The 19,482-nt window shown below is 45.4% G+C and overlaps 6 protein-coding genes across 6 annotated transcripts; 4 read left to right on the forward strand and 2 right to left on the reverse strand.

The window, feature by feature from the left end:
* Window positions 1–5,209: 5,209 nt before the first annotated feature.
* PMA1 (H(+)-exporting P2-type ATPase PMA1) lies at window positions 5,210–7,915 on the forward strand (the record flags this gene model as incomplete). Its single annotated transcript, XM_022607780.1, has 1 exon — window positions 5,210–7,915. The coding sequence occupies one exon, from the start codon at window positions 5,210–5,212 to the stop codon at window positions 7,913–7,915; it is 2,706 nt and encodes a 901-aa protein (XP_022464342.1).
* A 1,200-nt stretch (window positions 7,916–9,115) lies between these two features.
* On the forward strand, window positions 9,116–11,605 carry PUF4 (Puf4p; the record flags this gene model as incomplete). Its single annotated transcript, XM_022607781.1, has 1 exon — window positions 9,116–11,605. The coding sequence occupies one exon, from the start codon at window positions 9,116–9,118 to the stop codon at window positions 11,603–11,605; it is 2,490 nt and encodes an 829-aa protein (XP_022464343.1).
* A 167-nt stretch (window positions 11,606–11,772) lies between these two features.
* Window positions 11,773–14,865, reverse strand: PDR1 (drug-responsive transcription factor PDR1; the record flags this gene model as incomplete). Its single annotated transcript, XM_022607782.1, has 1 exon — window positions 11,773–14,865. The coding sequence occupies one exon, from the start codon at window positions 14,863–14,865 to the stop codon at window positions 11,773–11,775; it is 3,093 nt and encodes a 1,030-aa protein (XP_022464344.1).
* A 1,090-nt stretch (window positions 14,866–15,955) lies between these two features.
* Window positions 15,956–17,344, forward strand: ERG4 (delta(24(24(1)))-sterol reductase; the record flags this gene model as incomplete). Its single annotated transcript, XM_022607783.1, has 1 exon — window positions 15,956–17,344. The coding sequence occupies one exon, from the start codon at window positions 15,956–15,958 to the stop codon at window positions 17,342–17,344; it is 1,389 nt and encodes a 462-aa protein (XP_022464345.1).
* Window positions 17,345–17,455: 111 nt separating this feature from the next.
* On the reverse strand, window positions 17,456–18,214 carry SCL1 (proteasome core particle subunit alpha 1; the record flags this gene model as incomplete). Its single annotated transcript, XM_022607784.1, has 1 exon — window positions 17,456–18,214. One exon carries the CDS (start codon window positions 18,212–18,214, stop codon window positions 17,456–17,458), a length of 759 nt encoding a protein of 252 aa, XP_022464346.1.
* Window positions 18,215–18,846: 632 nt separating this feature from the next.
* Window positions 18,847–19,368, forward strand: MPO1 (2-hydroxy-palmitic acid dioxygenase MPO1; the record flags this gene model as incomplete). Its single annotated transcript, XM_022607787.1, has 1 exon — window positions 18,847–19,368. One exon carries the CDS (start codon window positions 18,847–18,849, stop codon window positions 19,366–19,368), a length of 522 nt encoding a protein of 173 aa, XP_022464347.1.
* Window positions 19,369–19,482: the final 114 nt, after the last annotated feature.

The following is a 19,482-nucleotide window of genomic DNA, read 5'->3' on the forward strand; positions in this document are numbered from 1 at the left end:
AGTCCCAAGTGAGCGAACCGCGAACAACCATGAGGTATTCTGAAGTGCCCCGGTGTGAAGTTCAGGCACAGCGAATGTGGGTCCTCGGAGTGAAGGAGGCGGGAGCTAAGATATATAGGGTTCCATTACGCCGTGTTTGCCAAACCAGGAAAGCGGGGGTGAACGGCAAAGCGAGTAGTGGCCAGCTACAAGCTAAATCGAGCACCCAAAATGACCGGTGGATCGTGGCCATTTAGTCTGAAGATACTTGATGTAACGATCAAGCAGACTGGGTTTGGGATACATAGCAGCATTCCTAGTGTGTACAGGCATTTGGAGCCGTGAAGTTCAGCACAGGTTAGGATGCGCATTGACGATAGGGTAGAAGGTTGAAAAGCTGGGAGTGCCCTTGTGTGCGACACCGAGGGTCCGCGGTACTCGGAAGAACCAACAACCAGAACCGTCCCAGACCCAGCTTTGGGAACTGGGAGTCCGTATTGTGCACAGCCCCAAACGAACACAGTCGTCAGCCTTGAGAATCAAGCACAGAAGCCGAATTATCATTTGCCATGCGTGCTAAGCACACTACACCCGCCGGCGGATGTAGAGCAAGAGATGTCATGACTATCTCAGGCTCTTAGTCCACATGGAAAATGATAATCCGTTAAAGGCAGAAACCGCAGAAGAGAACAATGGATGGGGAGACACAACAGGGATCACAAACACAAAGCTGGTCCTGGGAAGACCCAGAAGTCGGCACCTCAAAGGAACGGACCGGAAAATCGCCAACTAGCAACCAAAGACTGGGAGACCGGTATATACTTTGGGAAGATACCATGTCGGGACCATAAAGCGTTGATGACGCGAGGATCGATGGCCCGAGGGTAAAACTTGCAGGGAACGTACCAGAGCAGAACCAAACGCGTGGAGTGCGTGAATCAATGGTCTGGACGGTATTGGAAACATAACTGGAGCAGCTAGTTGAGAGAGAAGACGCAGGATCGAAAGAAAGCCCGCCTCTCCGCAATGTTCAACGTCCGATAGAAAATAGGCATACGAAGCAGAGGATAGACCTAGAGCGAGTATTCGCAGCCGAAATTGTTGTGCCACCCTTAACACCAAAGAGATAAAAAATAGCATGATAGGAAATGGGTGGCTGGTGTACTGAGAAGAGGAGAGAAGAAAGAAAAACGTATTAAACCAAATTGACAACTAGAACGACAAAAGTGATGAACAAGAATGATCAATGGAACAGAACCCCAGAAACCCTTTTATAATCCAAGGATTTAGTGTAGAATAGATGGGAAAGATTGACACAAAAATGCACAAAACCACATATTACACCAGTACATCACATACACGAATAGCCGCTCTTCCAGACGATATTTCTCAACTATGGCACATAGTTAAGGGAGATCTTAACTATGGGGCGGCACCAAACCGGGACAAGCGGATTCGACACCAGATGTGAGTGGAATCAAAGAGTAGCCTGTTTCTGTGGTGGTGCACGACCAAAGTTTGTTCCCTCATATAAGGGCGATTGACGTAGAATGCAACCCAAACATACTTTTGTGTCACAAAGTCGCTTCATCAAAAACGGTCTTGTAAACGTGTAACATATCTTGAAATATGCAATTTTAGTACCAGGAAACACAGCTGTAGTTTATTTTTTCATAACTGTTTTGGTTTTGTCATGACGGTCCCTTAGCCAAAAATGAAGCTCCCATTCATGAATGGGCTTCAAAGCCCCCCGCTTATTGTAATGACCGCTTTGGCGCATGTGTTGATGGTAGACAGACAGTCAATTCGTAACCAAATCTTGTTTTTAGTGACCTGGTCTGATCCTGATTTGTCGTAATACCCTCAATTCTCAATAAATTAGCTTGTCAACTATACTAGTGTACGCGTTCATTGATAAATAGTCTTCTGACAGTTCAGAATTATTGCAATGGGGGTGTTGCCTCGCTCCAGCGCTGTTGGTTTGAATCAACTCCACATATAAGCGCTAGGAAAACCAATTACGTGATATAATGGGGTCTTGAGTATGCGATGCTTTAGGGGTTTTATTGAAGTGCAATAGAAGGTCTCCTAAGCAGATCTTTCTATACTATAACAGTCCACAAAGCACCATGGATGAAGTTCCAGTTCACAACAGTCGAGTATTTCTGGTGATTTCAGTTTTATCAGTCGTTTCAGATGACGCCTATCTTCTGCAAACGAATGAACCAGATTGATCTTAAACCAAAAGAAAAACATTAATACGTGAACAGTGTGTCGTTTTACCTCCAACAAGTGGAAGAAGAATACCAAGTCCTTGAACAATCGGAACAACCGAAACAAGGATTACAACAATTATTCCAATCGGTACAACACCAACAACAACGGAAATGTCCGAAACACGTCCAGCAGAACCAGTGGGTCATACTAGGAAGAGGATCATAGCTCCCTCATTTTGAAGTTAGGCGCTAATGCTATGATTGAAGAAGACCGCGATTATGCCATCGTCAGGTCTCTGCCTAGAGAACAGGTTTAGGTGAATAATGAGGAATTTTCCCAAGGGGAGTTACACAATATATCCTCACATTAACCATCACCACCACTGTAGTAATCGGTATCATGATGTATACAATGAGCAGCACTTGATCCTAGCATGGTACAGACAGTTAAGATATGTTTTTTGAAATTTCCTCAATTTTAGTTACGCGTAAACAAGAAAATTGACAATAGGTTTTACTGCAAAGTATCAAATGTTTTCAAGTTGACCATAAGGCTATCTCATGCACCGTAGCCTCTTGTGCAGTGAAATAAAATACCTACACAGATCACCGTCCTTTATGGATGCAAAGCGGACAATTTGTGAGACCCATCGACCAGAATAGCTGGCTCAGAAAGAGTGGTTCAGAAAATAGTCTTTGATTCGAGATGTGCACTACACTTATCTTCACCGAATCAAATGCCACCCTCTACACGATCCCCCAGCCCCATTTCCTTGCCTTACACAGGATCATCAGCATTTTTTACGCTGTGTACGATGGAGATGGTGCATCTAGCCTATAGAAAAGCTCTCTATTGAGTAAACTGTTTACTATACTGGAAGGGGTAATGAAACGGTCCCATACCTGATTAGGTACGTAATGCACAATTATCGTTGCTGCAGACAAAGAGGGGGTTGGGAAGGGCAGGTGCATATAGGATAAGGCTACCCGTAGCCAGCTAGAGAGATTCTTCCAATTCTCCTCTCCTTTCTTTTTTTTTACCATTTCTCTCGAAAAAAAAACAATTTTAGGCGGGGTCTGGTAAACCATGCGGGACAAACGAATGCACGATTGGTCAAGTGACACGAACGACATAGTGAAATAAGCGAAAGACGACAAAAAAACCCAATAACTATTCCTAAAAAGTTATTGTTTCTTCAAAGATTCTTGTTTTCGAATTACGAAATTTTCGTACCGTATATGCACAGTACTGTATTGCCGCAAAAGTTCGATGGGACCTCCGGAAACCCGGCAAAGTCTTGCGTACCGTACTTCTTACACCCTCCCAAGAGACCCGATTTCTACAAGTAAGATACAGCAACAGAACAGAGAAATGTAGAAGAGGCTGCAATGCTTTCAAACGACCAATGCGACTCCCGAAAAGCAGTTGGAGGTTAGCCACGAACGCAATACACGTATAGACCAATCTTGTTGATCGGGTAACGCTCTAGTAGAACGAGAGGACAAAAGACAAATCACGTCCATATGTGGCGGTGGTGTGCTCGGGTTAAAGAAAGCAAAAAAAGTCATCGGGAAGAGTAAAAAAGAGGTTCAAGCAGAGTGGGCTATTGGAGCTATCCATATTAGGAGATGCTTAAACAACAGAGACCATGGGAAGCATCGCCTGGGTCCAATCGAGTATTGACAAAACAGACAGTTCCCGTCCCAAAACGGATAAATGTCAATACATTTTGCTCTGTTCTGGGCTTTCTTTTTTTTAACCACGACGTCATCTTCGGCTAACATTTTCCCAGAGTGCAGGAAGAGGCTGTACGGTGTTTTCTGTGCTGAGCGCTTTTATTTTGCACTATATCTCATTTCCCAATGCGTAAAGTCGAGCGGTTTTTTTTTCTCACTCGAAAGATTTCTGTTTTCGGTGCACGTTTTTCACCTTGTCTTGTTTACAGGTGCGAGCTTCCTCTTTGAGGGCAGAGCATATTCGTCATCGGCGGAATATAAGCAGATGTCTCCCAGTGAAACTCTGGTATTTGGTTTCTTTTTCTCGCTTACGGCTCTTTGAGTGACTTTTCTTCTTTGAGTTTATTTTCACCTCGTAGATGTCGCTAATACCAGTTTTCCATTTTGGATTCCCATATTCGGAAATGCACAAACACTGCCATGAATTGTTCTCTTTGCTCTTGTTTCCCACGTTTTTTTGCAATATTGTTTACAAAATTGTTGATACTTCACATCAACCAACTGGAAATGTGGTTTCCTCCCCGGTTTCTCTGCGCAATTTCTGGTTATTTCCATTTCTCACAAACTCTTTTTTTTATTATTCCCGTCCAGCATCAGCCTGGAGGGAAAGATAACAACAAAAACGAGGCCGCTTTTCCTCGTTTTTGGGTGAGTATTCGGCAGAAAAAAAGAGGAGCGGAATTGCGGAAAAATCAAAAAGTTACTCGGGTATTAGGAAAGGTAACTCACCTCTTTTTTTCCAGCACTGGAATCTCATTACTACCTCTTGAATCTCCTGCATCAGTTTCTTAGTTCGGCTCTTTTTTTTTTTTTTTTTCCCTACTCGATAAGAATTCGTATTTGTCGCTCGTATCTGCGTCTGTTTGAGGATGTCCAAAACAAATAAACCCTCTTATTCGCTCTTCCAAATTTTTTTACTATATATACAGAGAAGAATTTCGACTCAATTGCACCCTTCCAACCTTTCCCCCTTACCTGTCTCTTTCCCCTCTCTTTCTGTCTTCTTACATTATAATTTTTTTTCTTTCTTGGCTTACAAGTTGGAAAATAAACCAGTCACATAATCATTGATTATTTTCTTCGACCACTATTAAAACCGCTTTCAAGTAGGTTATAATTTTTATTTTTTCTTTCTCTTTTCTACTCCAAGAAACATCCTAGAAAGGTTATATTATTCGATTAATATCCTTCCTGCAATCGAGAAAAGAACGAAAAGATAAACTATTCGAAGAAGATATTTCAACGATACTCGATTAGATAAATAAAAACCAGATACTATGTCTGACGTTGAAGAAAAACCACCTAAGTCATTCGTTGAATCCTCCGATGAGTCCGACGACGACGACATCGACGCTTTAATTGAGGAGCTTCAATCCAACAATGGTTTGGACGAAGATTCCTCCTCTGAAGAAGAAGAGCACGTCGCCGCCGGTGAGGCCAGAAACGTTCCAGAGGAATTGTTGCAAACTGACCCATCTTACGGTCTATCTTCCGATGAAGTCGCCAAGAGAAGAAAGAAGTACGGTTTGAACCAAATGAACGAGGAAAACGAATCCTTGGTCGTTAAGTTCTTGATGTTCTTCATTGGTCCAATTCAATTCGTCATGGAAGCCGCCGCTATTCTAGCTGCCGGTTTGTCTGACTGGGTCGATTTCGGTGTTATCTGTGGTTTGCTAATGTTGAACGCTTCTGTTGGTTTCATCCAAGAATTCCAAGCCGGTTCCATCGTCGATGAATTGAAGAAGACTTTGGCCAACACCGCCGTCGTTATCAGAGACGGTGAATTGATTGAAGTTGCTGCTAACGAAATTGTTCCAGGTGACATCTTGCAAATGGAAGATGGTACCATCATCCCAGCTGACGGTCGTTTGGTTACTGAAGACTGTTTCATCCAAATCGATCAATCTGCGATCACTGGTGAATCTCTAGCTGTCGACAAACGTTACGGTGACCAAGCTTTCTCCTCCTCCACTGTTAAGAGAGGTGAAGGTTTCATGGTCGTTACTGCTACTGGTGACAACACTTTCGTTGGTAGAGCTGCTGCTTTGGTCAACAAGGCTTCCAGTGGTCAAGGTCATTTCACTGAAGTCTTGAACGGTATCGGTATTGTGCTATTGGTTATGGTTATTGTTACTTTGTTGTTGGTCTGGACCGCTTGTTTCTACAGAACTGACGGTATTGTTAGAATCTTGAGATACACTCTAGGTATTACCATTATCGGTGTTCCAGTTGGTCTACCAGCTGTCGTTACCACTACCATGGCTGTCGGTGCTGCTTACTTGGCTAAGAAGCAAGCCATTGTCCAAAAGTTGTCTGCTATTGAGTCTCTAGCCGGTGTCGAAATCTTGTGTTCCGACAAGACCGGTACTTTGACCAAGAACAAGTTGTCTCTACACGAACCATACACTGTTGAAGGTGTCTCTGCTGACGACCTGATGTTGACTGCTTGTTTGGCTGCCTCCAGAAAGAAGAAGGGTCTAGACGCTATCGACAAGGCTTTCTTGAAGGCTTTGGCTCAATATCCAGTTGCTAAGGGTGCTTTGACCAAGTACAAGGTCTTGGAATTCCACCCATTCGACCCTGTCTCCAAGAAGGTTACTGCTGTTGTTGAATCCCCAGAAGGTGAAAGAATCATTTGTGTCAAGGGTGCCCCATTGTTCGTCTTGAAGACTGTCGAAGAGGACCACCCAATTCCAGAAGATGTCCACGAAAATTACGAAAACAAGGTTGCTGAATTGGCCTCCAGAGGTTTCAGATCTCTTGGTGTTGCCAGAAAGAGAGGTGAAGGTCACTGGGAAATCTTGGGTGTCATGCCATGTATGGACCCTCCAAGAGACGACACTGCCGAAACTGTTAGTGAAGCTAGAAACTTGGGTCTAAGAGTCAAGATGTTAACTGGTGATGCTGTCGGTATTGCTAAGGAAACTTGTAGACAATTGGGTTTGGGTAGTAACATTTACAACGCTGAAAGACTAGGTCTAGGTGGTGGTGGTGACATGCCAGGTTCCGAATTGGCCGATTTCGTTGAAAACGCCGATGGTTTCGCTGAAGTTTTCCCTCAACACAAGTACAAGGTTGTTGAGATTCTACAAAACAGAGGTTACTTGGTTGCTATGACTGGTGACGGTGTTAACGATGCTCCATCTCTAAAGAAGGCTGACACTGGTATTGCTGTTGAAGGTGCTACTGATGCTGCTAGATCTGCTGCTGATATTGTTTTCTTGGCTCCTGGTTTGTCCGCTATTATCGATGCTTTGAAGACCTCCAGACAAATTTTCCACAGAATGTACTCTTACGTCGTCTACCGTATCGCTTTGTCTCTACATTTGGAAATTTTCCTGGGTCTATGGATTGCTATTTTGAACCAGTCTTTGAACATTGACTTGATTGTTTTCATTGCTATTTTCGCTGATGTTGCTACTTTGACCATTGCTTACGACAACGCTCCATTCTCCCAAAAGCCTGTTAAGTGGAACTTGGCAAGACTATGGGGTATGTCCATCATCCTAGGTATTATTTTGGCTATCGGTTCTTGGATTGCTTTGACCACCATGTTCTTGCCAAAGGGTGGTATTGTCCAAAACTTCGGTTCGATTGACGGTATTATGTTCTTGGAAATTTCCTTGACTGAAAACTGGTTGATTTTCATTACCAGAGCCGTTGGTCCATTCTGGTCTTCCATTCCATCGTGGCAATTAACTGGTGCCGTCTTCGCTGTCGACATCATCGCCACTATGTTCACTCTATTCGGCTGGTGGTCTCAAAACTGGACCGACATTGTTACTGTCGTCCGTGTCTACATCTGGTCCATTGGTGTCTTCTGTGTCATGGGTGGTTTCTACTACGAAATGTCTACCTCTGATGCTTTCGACAGATTGATGAACGGTAAGTCGCTCAGAAAGCACGACAAGCCAACGAGATCTTTGGAAGATTTCATGGCTGCCATGACCAGAGTTTCCACTCAGCACGAAAAAGAAAACTAATTTGGGTCTTCTCTTTGAAGGTTCATTTTCAATACCGTTTTTCTTTTCTTTTATTCCTACTTTTTGAATCTGGTTTAATCTTTTATCTTCATTTTAACTATGGGAACTGATACATCTCATGTTCTATTTCTGCTTCCGGTTGACAAAATCATTTCTGCTACAACACATGGTACCTTTTTAACGGTTATAATGAACTTTCGGCTTTGACGTCTTTCATTTTTTAAACACACACACACATTAAAAATTGGAAACGTCAATTGGTATTCTTTAGGTGGTTGGTTATTACACACACACACTTAACCAGTTACCCACTTATAGATGCTGAAAGTTGGTCCATTACTCATTGAAAAAGTATATGTTGAGTTTCAGGATGCTCTTTTTGTTAATTTTGGCCTGCAGATGTGAACTATCGTTTATTTTACGAATTTCCTAATTTTTGCACACACAAATCACGTTTATTAAAGAGACACATACACATGTTTCTACGCACATCATTTTTTTCTCTAGTTTTTCTCATTAATTTTATTTCATTTAATATTTAATATTGTATAATTTTGCACTAAAGCGCACACTAATTTATTCATTGAAAACGGGGCCTTGTGTTCTATGGTCAGTACAAGGTGTCGCTATTGCCATTGTCAATGCTACTAAGTTACGTGGACGAGGTCTTGAAAATATGACCCATATCGCTTAACACGGTTTGGGTTAGGCCTCTGGCAGAAAAAATCAAGAAAAAAAAACAAGTAAAAATTTTCTAAGTACCACCCCAGCATTGCCGTGAAATGTTGAATTTGGGATTGCAAAAATGATCCGTGGCCACTTTTTGCAAGGTTCTCGGTCCTCGATCAAATCACACCTATAAACTGATAACCTAATACACAACCTTGTTTTAGCTTTCTGTCTAAGACACCTCCTTCCATATCATTATTATTGATTGTACATTATTTGTATTTTAGTTAAGAGAGGGAAAATAATAACAATCGCTGCCAGTTGAGCGTCTTTCTGGTCTTCCCGTATTTTCCTGTAAACTACACCACTATAATTTAGGAAATTGCAAGAACTGCGACACCTGGCTCGTTTTTTGTATACTATTGATTGTTTTACCCTCCAAATTTGTATATTATCACTCTCACAGTATTAGAAAGAGAAACCACTCCCCTTTGTCCTACCGAGTTCTCATAATAATTACCGTCTGAATCCATGACTGAACAAACCAATCCAAATATAACCAGTGCGTTGGGGATAGATCCTACCGTCAGCGACAAGTTGACTGCAGCCTTGGACCAATTGCAGCTAGACGTTATTGACGAGACTAAGCCCAATGAAATAGTACCACAGAACAAGGAAATCAATGGTACAGCTTTACCAAGCCAGCAGATGTTACCACAATCTGTTCCACCCCCAATGATGGATATGAACTTCTCTTATTCTCAGATAATGCCAATGCCACATCAAGGTGGATACTATCCTGTCCCTAAATTCCCAGACGCAAATTTGCAATTGAAGAATATGAATGGTCCAATGTTGTTCTCCAACGGGATTGATATATCTGGTATTCCAAGTATTCCACCAAACACCTCACCAATGGGAGGCGCTCCAATATTTCCCGTCGACAATGCTCCCTTCAATCCACTGAACGTACCTATGCCACCTCTACCGCCCCCTCCTGCCCCTGCTTTAAACAATACTGTTTGGCCTGCAACTGGCCCTGTAGGCCCGATTAACGCAATTGATGAGGGCAGCGTTTTAGATGATTCTGTACCATTGCAAAATGGTCCAGGTGCGGCGATGATCGGCTCAAGAAGACAAACCTTCCATGCCATATCCACAAAAGATTTAATTGCGAAGGCATCAGAATTGGCCCAATCAAATGACAAGAATAATCTTCTACCCAACACGAACACCATCGGAGGCTCAACTGCGCTCGGAGCATCCTCTAATGTGGGTTTTAAAACCAGAACCCAGTCTTCTTCAATGTCAAAGGGCGATCGCAGCAACTTAGTTTTTTTACCACCCAAGAACTCTATTAAATTAACAGGTATCTCTAATGAGGCTGTCGCCAACGATAAGGAAAACGGTAAAGACATTAGCGCACCAAGCACTTATGCTGCAGCTTACCCTTATGGTGGCCCTTTGGTACAAAACACCCCGATATCAGTAGATGGTGGTAATCCATATGGCGGAATGCCTAATCATTTCCCGGGCAATTATGATTTTGGCTCCCCATTTCAACCTTTTAATCCCACCGTAGGTGTTCCCAACAGCCCAATACACCCACATTCTCCTGTTCCACCCATGATTCCATCACCCCTTCACATGGGCCCAGTTCCGGACATGCGTAATGGTCCCGTTGCACCTGCACCAGAACTTGGTGGTGTTGGTGATGGTGGCGTCAGGGATATGCCCCCACCACAACATTTTCAACTCATGCAACAAGGCAGTAGTCCACCCCCTTGGATCTACGGCAATCCGGCATTCAATCCGATGATGCCTTCTCCGCATGGACCTCATTCCCATCATACACACAACCGTATGCACATGCCTGGCGCTGGCGGGAATGGCAAAAACTACGGACGCTCTAATTACAATAGAGGCGGGTATATGAGAGGTGGCAAGGGTAAACCTAGAAATGCGGACACCAATTATTACGGTCAAGACCACAGATCCAAACTAGAAGACGGATCTCGTTATGTTGATGCTACACTAGAGGAGTACATTGGCAGCATTTATACATTGTGCAAGGACCAGCATGGATGCCGCTTTTTGCAGAAACAATTGGACATTATGGGTAAAGAGGCCGCGGACGTTATATTTGAAGAAACTAAGGAGCATACCGTCGAACTAATGACCGACTCTTTTGGAAACTATCTTGTACAGAAGTTGATTGAAAGAGTTACAATTGAACAGAGGACAGAGCTTTCGATGATTGCATCTCCACATTTCGTATCTATCGCGAAAAACCCACATGGGACAAGGGCACTGCAGAAACTGATTGAGTGCGTTTCTTCTCCTGAGGAGGCGCAGATCATCATTTCCACATTGAAAGACTGTGTTGTTGTGCTGAGTAAGGATTTAAATGGGAACCATGTTATTCAAAAGTGTCTAGAAAGACTACAACCTCCGGACTTCCAGTTCATTTTTGATGCTACCTGTAAGGAATGTTCGAGTATTGCTACCCACAGACATGGGTGTTGTGTGTTACAACGCTGCCTCGATTTCGGTACCAAAGCACAGTTTCAATCATTGTGTAATGTGTTGCTTTCTAATATCGACAAGCTCACTTTGGATCCGTTTGGCAACTACGTTGTTCAATACATTGTAACAAAGGAGACGGAAAGGAAAGATTACGATTACACCTTCAAAATTGCCAACTCTTTGAAAGCTAAGATGGGGGAATTATCTGTCCACAAATTTGGTTCTAATGTTATCGAAAAGTTGTTGAGAACACCAGTTGTCTGTGAAGCTTTAATCCAAGAACTGTTGAATGACGACAGCGGAAAAGAAATTGAACTTTTATTGAATGACAGTTATGGGAACTACGTTTTGCAAACTACGCTGGATGTAAGCCACAAACGGAACAAATACATGTACGACAGACTAAATGCCATAATTTCACCATTATTGGTGGGCCCCATTAAAAACACACCACATGGGAAGAGGATTGCTGGAATGTTGAGATTCCCTAAATAGAAGACTGAACAATAAGTTACTAGTGCTTTTTTTTTCTAAGATCTTTTAAATAGCAGAAACATAATGTATCATATTTTCATTAATTACCTTCTTAATGCTTCTTTCTATCTACAAGCATCAACAAACACACACAAACATTATATATACATGTATATATGCGCATCCCACTAAGGTTGATCAGGGTACAAGTTACTCCATAGCGCCTCGTAGAGGTCGTTTAAGTCGCTATTTTTAACAAATTCATCCAACGTCCCTAAATTATAAGCTGGAAATTCCATGTCTGGGCCATTGAGATCCATAAAATCAGGAGGGGGCCCCATATTTGGGTTTCTGCTGGTCACAGAGACATTGCTTGCAGAATTTGAGTTAGGAGTGAATGGATGATTTACCGACTGTCCCATATGAGGCACCCTTTCAGGGCTGTTACGCCGTAATGTGCTAAAAACGGAATTGGAACGAGATAGGACACTGCCTTCATTTTTCATCCCGCAACCGTCCATCATCTTTGCCATCGGCGTACCCTTCTCATTTTCTTCACATTGCTGTCCAACGACACCAAGGTCCTTGAGGAGCTTCCTGACGCTAATGTGGAACCCTGATTGCTGCACCGGCGTCAAAAGATACTTGTAGACCTGTGACTTCGTATCCAGGATATCTCTTGTGCACGCAATCAGCTGCGGCTCCTTTACCTGTAATTGTCCAGTGAATTCCTCGACCGTCATGTTGAACCTCTTTGTATATTTCAAAATGAATATTCTGGACATCATGGCGATGAACGACATGTGCCTTGTATATTCTTTGAACAAAGAGCTTTCAGAAACTTGGTTAAATTGCTCGTTGTTGGTCAGAATGCTGTATTTGCTCATCTTTTTGAACACTTTCAGAATAATCGTCACATCCTCCGCAGTTAGTGTTTCCATCAAACACCCAATATTGCTCGTTACCACGACACTTACTGCACAGTAGCGGAAAAACCCCTTGGACATACTATAAGCATCACCAAAGGACAGCAACGTGTTTGTCATCCTTCTCCACGAAGCGTGGATCGCGGGCAGGTTCTTCTTCACCAAGTCCGATACGTCTTGTGTGTCATAGGTGAAAGTGGAAAACCGTGAGCTGATGTTCGAAGCTGTGCTCAGGAATATGGAGAGGAAATACTCGTATTGCAGGCAGAATTTGAGTGACCTAACTATATCGTCCCTGGAGAGAAAGTTTTGGAATTTCTTGGGGTCCCTTGCCACCTCGAATAGCTTCGATAGATGGTGCTGTACGGCTTCAAACTTTCTGTTCGTCTCATTGAATTGAGACACGACATGCGCGAATCTACGTTTCTTGATTGCCGGTGGAAGAGCAGCGTTTCTTATCGAAGTGAACTCCTCCCTAAACAGAACCTTCCTTTCGAACCCGGAGTATATTTGCGCCAGGGCACAGTCCCCGTAAAATATTAAATCTGACAGTGACAGTTTGTCGAAGCACGTGCGATCCGTCAGTGTGCAGACTCTGTTGAGAAAGTCCTTGTTATCGACGAAACCTACTTTCCTGAAACACTTGGGCAACATACACGTCATCAGTGCGTCGTTGATGGATGAGGGTAGCCCGCTGTTTATGCATTTGTCCTTCTCGTAACAGTACAATTGCCACCACTTGGACCTTTTCTTTTCCGCGAGCGACTCGTCTATCCCAACGTAATACTCCCAGCGGGACAACCCCATCATCACTGCCCTTTGCACGGCCACTGAGAGCACCTTCCCGAAACCGAACTTATCATGTGCCCACCTTTGGTTCGCCATGAGAGACAGCAGCAAGTCCATGTACTGTAGTGACGTCTCTGGGTTGAAGTAGTGGTTGATTGTTGAGTTATAATATGAGTACGTCAATGCCATCAGGAGTTGCTCTGTGTCGAGTAAGTTTAGCAATTTATGGACATGCCCGTTTGTGATCTCCACAGTTACCGATTCGTCCGTGACGTCCATCATGAATAGTTCGGTGGCTCTCTTCAGGGACTCGTACATTTGTAACAGCACGGTGAACATTGCTGAGTCGTCGTACATTATATCCAGCAGATCTTTGTTGCCCTTCCCCGTACAGGATTGTACAAATGGTTGCGGCAGCATTTTGATCAACACGGACGCCATCAGTTTTGTGTTCGTGTTCTGGTTGATCTTCCCACTTGTGTGGCTCCCCGGAGATTCGGTGGTTGGTGTAGTGGTAGCTGAAGGTGTTGTCGGCATCGGTATCCTTTTACCGTGGAGGTAGCTTTCTAGCGGGTTCGCTATGCATACGATATTCCCCTTGAAGTGGGCGAAGCACATGTCGAAGAATCTCAGCGTGATGTACAAGCTTTCCTTGATATCCTTTGTGATCCCCACGTTTGATTTGTCCTGATTCAGGAACGCCTTACAGCAGAACCCAATCCCATGGAACGAGAATGCTTCGAATGCTGAGTACAGACCGAAAAACTCGTCTATGAGAGGGTACTGTGTCTTATTCTTGCCCGATGCGGTAGTACTCGTTGTACAATTTGTATTTGCCGGTGGGTTATTATTGGACCAAATGGCGTACTTTGTGAGAGCCACGACGTCTGTGTATTTGTTTTTCAACATGAGGGACTCGATAGAGGCGTGTTGCTCCGAGGGCACACTGGCGTTCTGGTTGATCTGTTTAAACAAGTCCCCGTTAATCTTGGGTTGCCAGTTCAGCGAGACCTCATCGATCTGCGCTTGAATACTTTCAATAGCCGTTAGTATATTGTCCGAAGGGTTTCGTATCGACTCTAGCTGTTTCAGCGCTGCCTCCAACTCTAGCAACTCCGTTTCCAGTTCTGAATTATCCTCGTAGACACCGTTCTTGTTCGTGCTGTAGTCATTTGTCGCTGTTATGTTGGGGAGCGACTCAACGTGATCAGACGTGTGGCTTACCGCTGAATCGGAGCACGGTGTCGGTAGCACTTCCGGATGTCCATTTGCCCCGCTGCCACTGCTACTACTGCTATTACTGCTGCTGCTGCTACAATTATTAGTATTATTGCTAGCTGCCATCTCCACGATGTTACCGCCCTTCCCCCTTGGGCTGAAGATACAGGGGCATCCATAAGCCTCGCATGACGCACAGGGATGTAGCCCTGTACACTTGATCTTCCTCTTTCTGCAGTTGTTGCACGCTCTGCGTACTTTATTCCGCGGTTTGTTAATCTTACCTGCGGTTTGCACATGCATATCGAGCTGCCCTGTTGAGTTGTTCACACCAGCTCCAGCAGTCATTTTGAACTATATTATCCTGACTTTATATATATATAGATACGGTATCTCTAATAAAGCAAGCACAGTTGCCCCGGAGCGTTTGCCAAAGCAGAGAAGAGACCTGGAATGACGGTAATAAAGCGAAATATCAGTGAAAAATACACTATAGTAAAGAAAGAAAAAAAAAGGAAGGAAAACTAATATACCCACGAACTACAGAAGAGGCACATCGGTGGAGAGAGATATGGGCACTGATGACACGAAATTTGCCACCGATGAGGCGAGTTCATACCTGGCAGTGCCCCCTGGTAACAGCACAGCACACTCAGGGCCCAACCAAGAGAAACAAAGGAAAGAGGCGCTGTGTACCCCGAGATTCTCCGTACTGCGAGATTGCACTGCTGAATAAGCGGCGGGCGAGTATGTACGTGTACGTGTGTGGATGTGAGCGCACAAACGCAGACGCACCGGATCTGCGCACGGTCACGTGCCTCAGCGGCGGAGCGGCCGCGGAACGCAGCTCGCCACAGTTCCACGGAAGCGGAACGGCCGCTCCAAGCCCTAACGGCCCACACTCCAAAGCCCTAACCCCGCCCAGACACCCACAGCCGTCACGTGCGCGAAAAATGCCGTCGAGAAAAACGACCTCGAGGAAAACAATAGCCGATTGTTTGTAGCAGGCAGGGCATTTACGACGCCTACGTAAGGCGGGGCGGAGGGAGAGAGAGTGCTCCAGCGTTCTGTACGAGTGTGGATAGGAGGGCTCTGCATGCGTTACATGGTCTCAATTGCGCTGACACGATACGTTTTATACCCTTTTCAATTGCTCACCCCCCCCGCCCCCCCACCCCAAGCGTATGTCGTTGTTGCCAGCGGTGTGTGCACCCAGCGGTGCTCTTGGTCGTGCGCGGTTTCTCACTGTGTCCATGAGGTAGAAAAACGAATTACCCGCGACGACAACAGCAATATAAACGTTGTCGGATTATGTACATGTATAAAAAAACAAAACAAAACAAAAGGCGTTGATGAAATAATCTTCAAAGTCTTGTCTTGTTTCAATTCGAGAACTTGATTCTTGCCTAGTCCTGGTTTCCACAAAAGCCTGAGAGAAATGCCGCCCAAAGAGCAGGTCAAGAAACCATTCTTACCCCAGGGCAAGTATCTGAAGCCCGATGAAATCGAGTACGAATTCGGTGGGACTCCCGGGGTCATCGGGATGCTCGTCGGATTCCCGCTGCTAATGTACTACATGTGGATCTGTGCCGAGTTCTACAACGGCGCCATTGCCCTGCCAGCAAAGGGCCAGACTTGGTACGACTTCGTCGTCTCCGATCTGTACGGGAAGTACTTCGTCAACTACGCTGTGCCCCATAGGTACGCGTGGACCATCTTCTTGTCCTTTTGGGCAATCCAAATCGTGTTCTACTACACTTTGCCGGGCATCTGGACAAAGGGTCAACCACTAACCCACTTGAAGAACAAACAGTTGCCTTACTACTGTAACGCCATGTGGTCGCTGTACACTACAACGGCGCTCGTCCTGACGCTGCACGTCACCGGTATCTTCAAACTGTACACCATCCTTGAGATCTTCGGCCAGATTATGACCTGCGCCATCGTCTCCGGGTTCACCTTCTCCATTGTCCTGTACCTGTGGACCCTGTTCGTCTCTGGCGACTACCACAGAATGACAGGGAACCACCTGTACGATATGTTCATGGGTGCACCTTTGAACCCAAGGTGGGGGATCCTGGACTTGAAGATGTTCTTCGAAGTTAGATTGCCTTGGTTCACTTTGTACTTCATCACGTTGGGGGCATGTCTGAAGCAGTATGAGACTTACGGGTACGTGACCCCACAGCTCGGTGTCGTCATGCTTGCCCACTGGCTTTACGCCAACGCATGTGCAAAGGGTGAGGAGCTGATTGTCCCCACTTGGGACATGGCCTACGAAAAATTCGGGTTCATGTTGATCTTCTGGAACATCGCAGGTGTCCCATACACGTACTGCCATTGCACCTTGTACCTGTACTACCACCACCCTTCCGAGTATCAATGGTCCACCAGGTACAACGTCTCGCTGTACGTGATCCTGTTGATAGCGTACTACTTCTTCGACACGGCGAACGCGCAGAAAAACTTCTTTAGAAAGAGAATCGCTGGGGACAAGACCGTCAGGAAGACTTTCCCCTTCCTACCATACCAGATCTTGGAGAACCCAAAGTACATGGTCACCTCCACGGGCTCGTACCTGCTGATCGACGGGTGGTACACATGGGCGAGAAAGATCCACTACACCGCGGACTGGACCCAATCGTTGATCTGGGCGCTTTCTTGCGGCTTCAACTCGCCGTTCCCCTGGTTTTTCCCCATCTTCTTCTTCGTAGTACTAGTCCACAGAGCGATTAGGGACCAAACCAAGTGCAGAAGAAAGTACGGTAAGGACTGGGACACATACCTGACCCACTGTCCATATTTATTCATCCCTTATGTGTTATGATCGATACTGCTACTACTAATGCTATTACTACGTACATTTGTATATCTTCGCATATGTATATGTTAGTTAAGTGCTTGTGGGATTGTGTATTTTTTCTCCTCGTTTGATAAATCAATCCTGTTCGGCAATCGCTACCAACCTTTCCTCTATTTGGTCAGCAGTCAAAGTGAAGAATTTCCCCTCCAAGGCAACACCGACCTCCAGGTCCCTTTTGGTGAATTCGGTCCCGAGCGAGTCAATCAGATGCGTGATGGCAAACTCGACCACTTTCTCCCAAGCGTCCTCCTTCAACGTGTCCGTTTTGCTCTTCTTGAAATAGTTCTCCAAATTGGTAGTGATCTCCTGCTGCTTGGGTCCCGTGGCCGTGGCCTTATACCCAACGTAGTACCCTGCAGGGTCACTCTTGTAGATGGATGGCCCCAACTCCTCGTCCACGGAGACAAACGTCAGTATGACACCCAGGGGTCTCATGTACGCCCGCTGCGTGTAGATCTGCGACAGGTTCGCCATTCTCTTCGCCAGCACGTCACAGGGCATATCGTACCCGTATTTGTACCGGTACTCCGCTGCCTCAGCCTTGGCTCTCAACGCGGCGTTCCTAGCGTCAGGGATCGGCCCGTTGGCCACCATACCGATGGTCTTGGAGATCGGGAAAATGTACGACACAGTGGATGGGTCGAGCAACTTGTCTGGCACTTTCTTCTGATTTACTATCACGCTGCACGTCTCCCCGCGTATCGCCATTGAGTTCACATTCGTCTGGTTCGTGGCTTTGAACGCGTACTCCACTTGGAAAAGTCGACCCTCGGGCGAGAAAATCGTTATATGCCTGTCGTAACCAGCAGCGGAAGCCGCAGCAGCACCTGACATAATTCTGTGGTAGTTAGTTGGTTAATTGGTGTGGAGCGAGAGAGCCTGCGATCACCACGAACACTGCCAAGTGGCAAAACACCGGCTTCACTCAGTCGCCTTCTCTTTATTTCGTCAGTTTTTCCAGTATTAGTGGAAGCTTCCCTGGTTTACCCGGCATCGTGCACTGACCGCACCGCTTAAGTTGTGCGATGACTACGGGACCGTAGAAGAGGTGGTTACTTGCGTGATCCAGTAGCAAGCAGCAGACGGCCGGGGAGGGAATGATTCTGCCTTGTGTTGTTCCCCGAACACCTGAGAAGGGGAAGTCAAAAAACATTGAAACTGACATCGTCAGGCATTAAAAGAGGGACAGACGCAGGATGAGTGTGTAACACCAGTGCGGCAGTGTCCCCCCCAGTGTCACGCTTCTCTGCAGTGTATCACCTGTTGGCGAGGACCTAGAAGGGCAAACACCTGTAAACTCCGGGAGCTCTGATTATTTCCTTCTATGGGGGTTGCAGGAAAAACCGTCATATAACGCAGAACTGTATATAAGGGGAAAGAGGGTTTTCAGGTTGCAGGTTGCAAAACTGCAGAGTGCAAACAGGTAAATGACAATGTCGAAGTCATCCGGATCGAGACCCGTTGCCATGGATCATTCGCTGCTGAATCTGAGAAGCCAGCTGAGGTTTTATAAGTACTACCACTACAACACAACCAACGTGCTTATCCACTCTGTGTTTGTTCCGACCATTCTGTTCAGCAGTCTTTCCATCCTGCACGGTGTCCCCCTACCCGGTGGCTGGTCACTCTCACATCTGGTGAGTCTGTTGTTCTCAGCTTTCTATATACTCTTGTACTTGCCCTCCGGGTTGGTAGCGGCTGCCATTTTGGCGCTATTCAACGCATCAATCGACAACCGGTGGGTGGACCTATCTGGTGGGCGGGATTGGGTCCTGTTCTCCCTCGGGTGGATCATGCAATTTATTGGACACGGTGCATTTGAGAAGAAAAGACCGGCGGTGCTGGACAACCTCGTTCAAAGTTTGGTGACGGCACCGTACTTTATTCTGTTCGAGTTGTTTTTCCTATTGGGGTTCATGCCCACTTTGAAAAGACAACTGGATGCTGACGTTAAGGAAATGAGAACCGCTAGGGGAGAATCGCGGTAAAATGGCGTCTAAGTAACGTGTAGATTCGCTGCTAAAACAATAAATAAATAATAAATATAGTGATGTCGCTTCCCGGCAAGTGAGTCCTGATAGCGTCACAGTTTGACAGGATAG

The sequence above is a fragment of the Huiozyma naganishii genome, chromosome 4 (assembly GCF_000348985.1).
Source record: "Huiozyma naganishii CBS 8797 chromosome 4, complete genome".
In the NCBI taxonomy this organism is placed as follows: domain Eukaryota; kingdom Fungi; phylum Ascomycota; class Saccharomycetes; order Saccharomycetales; family Saccharomycetaceae; genus Huiozyma; species Huiozyma naganishii.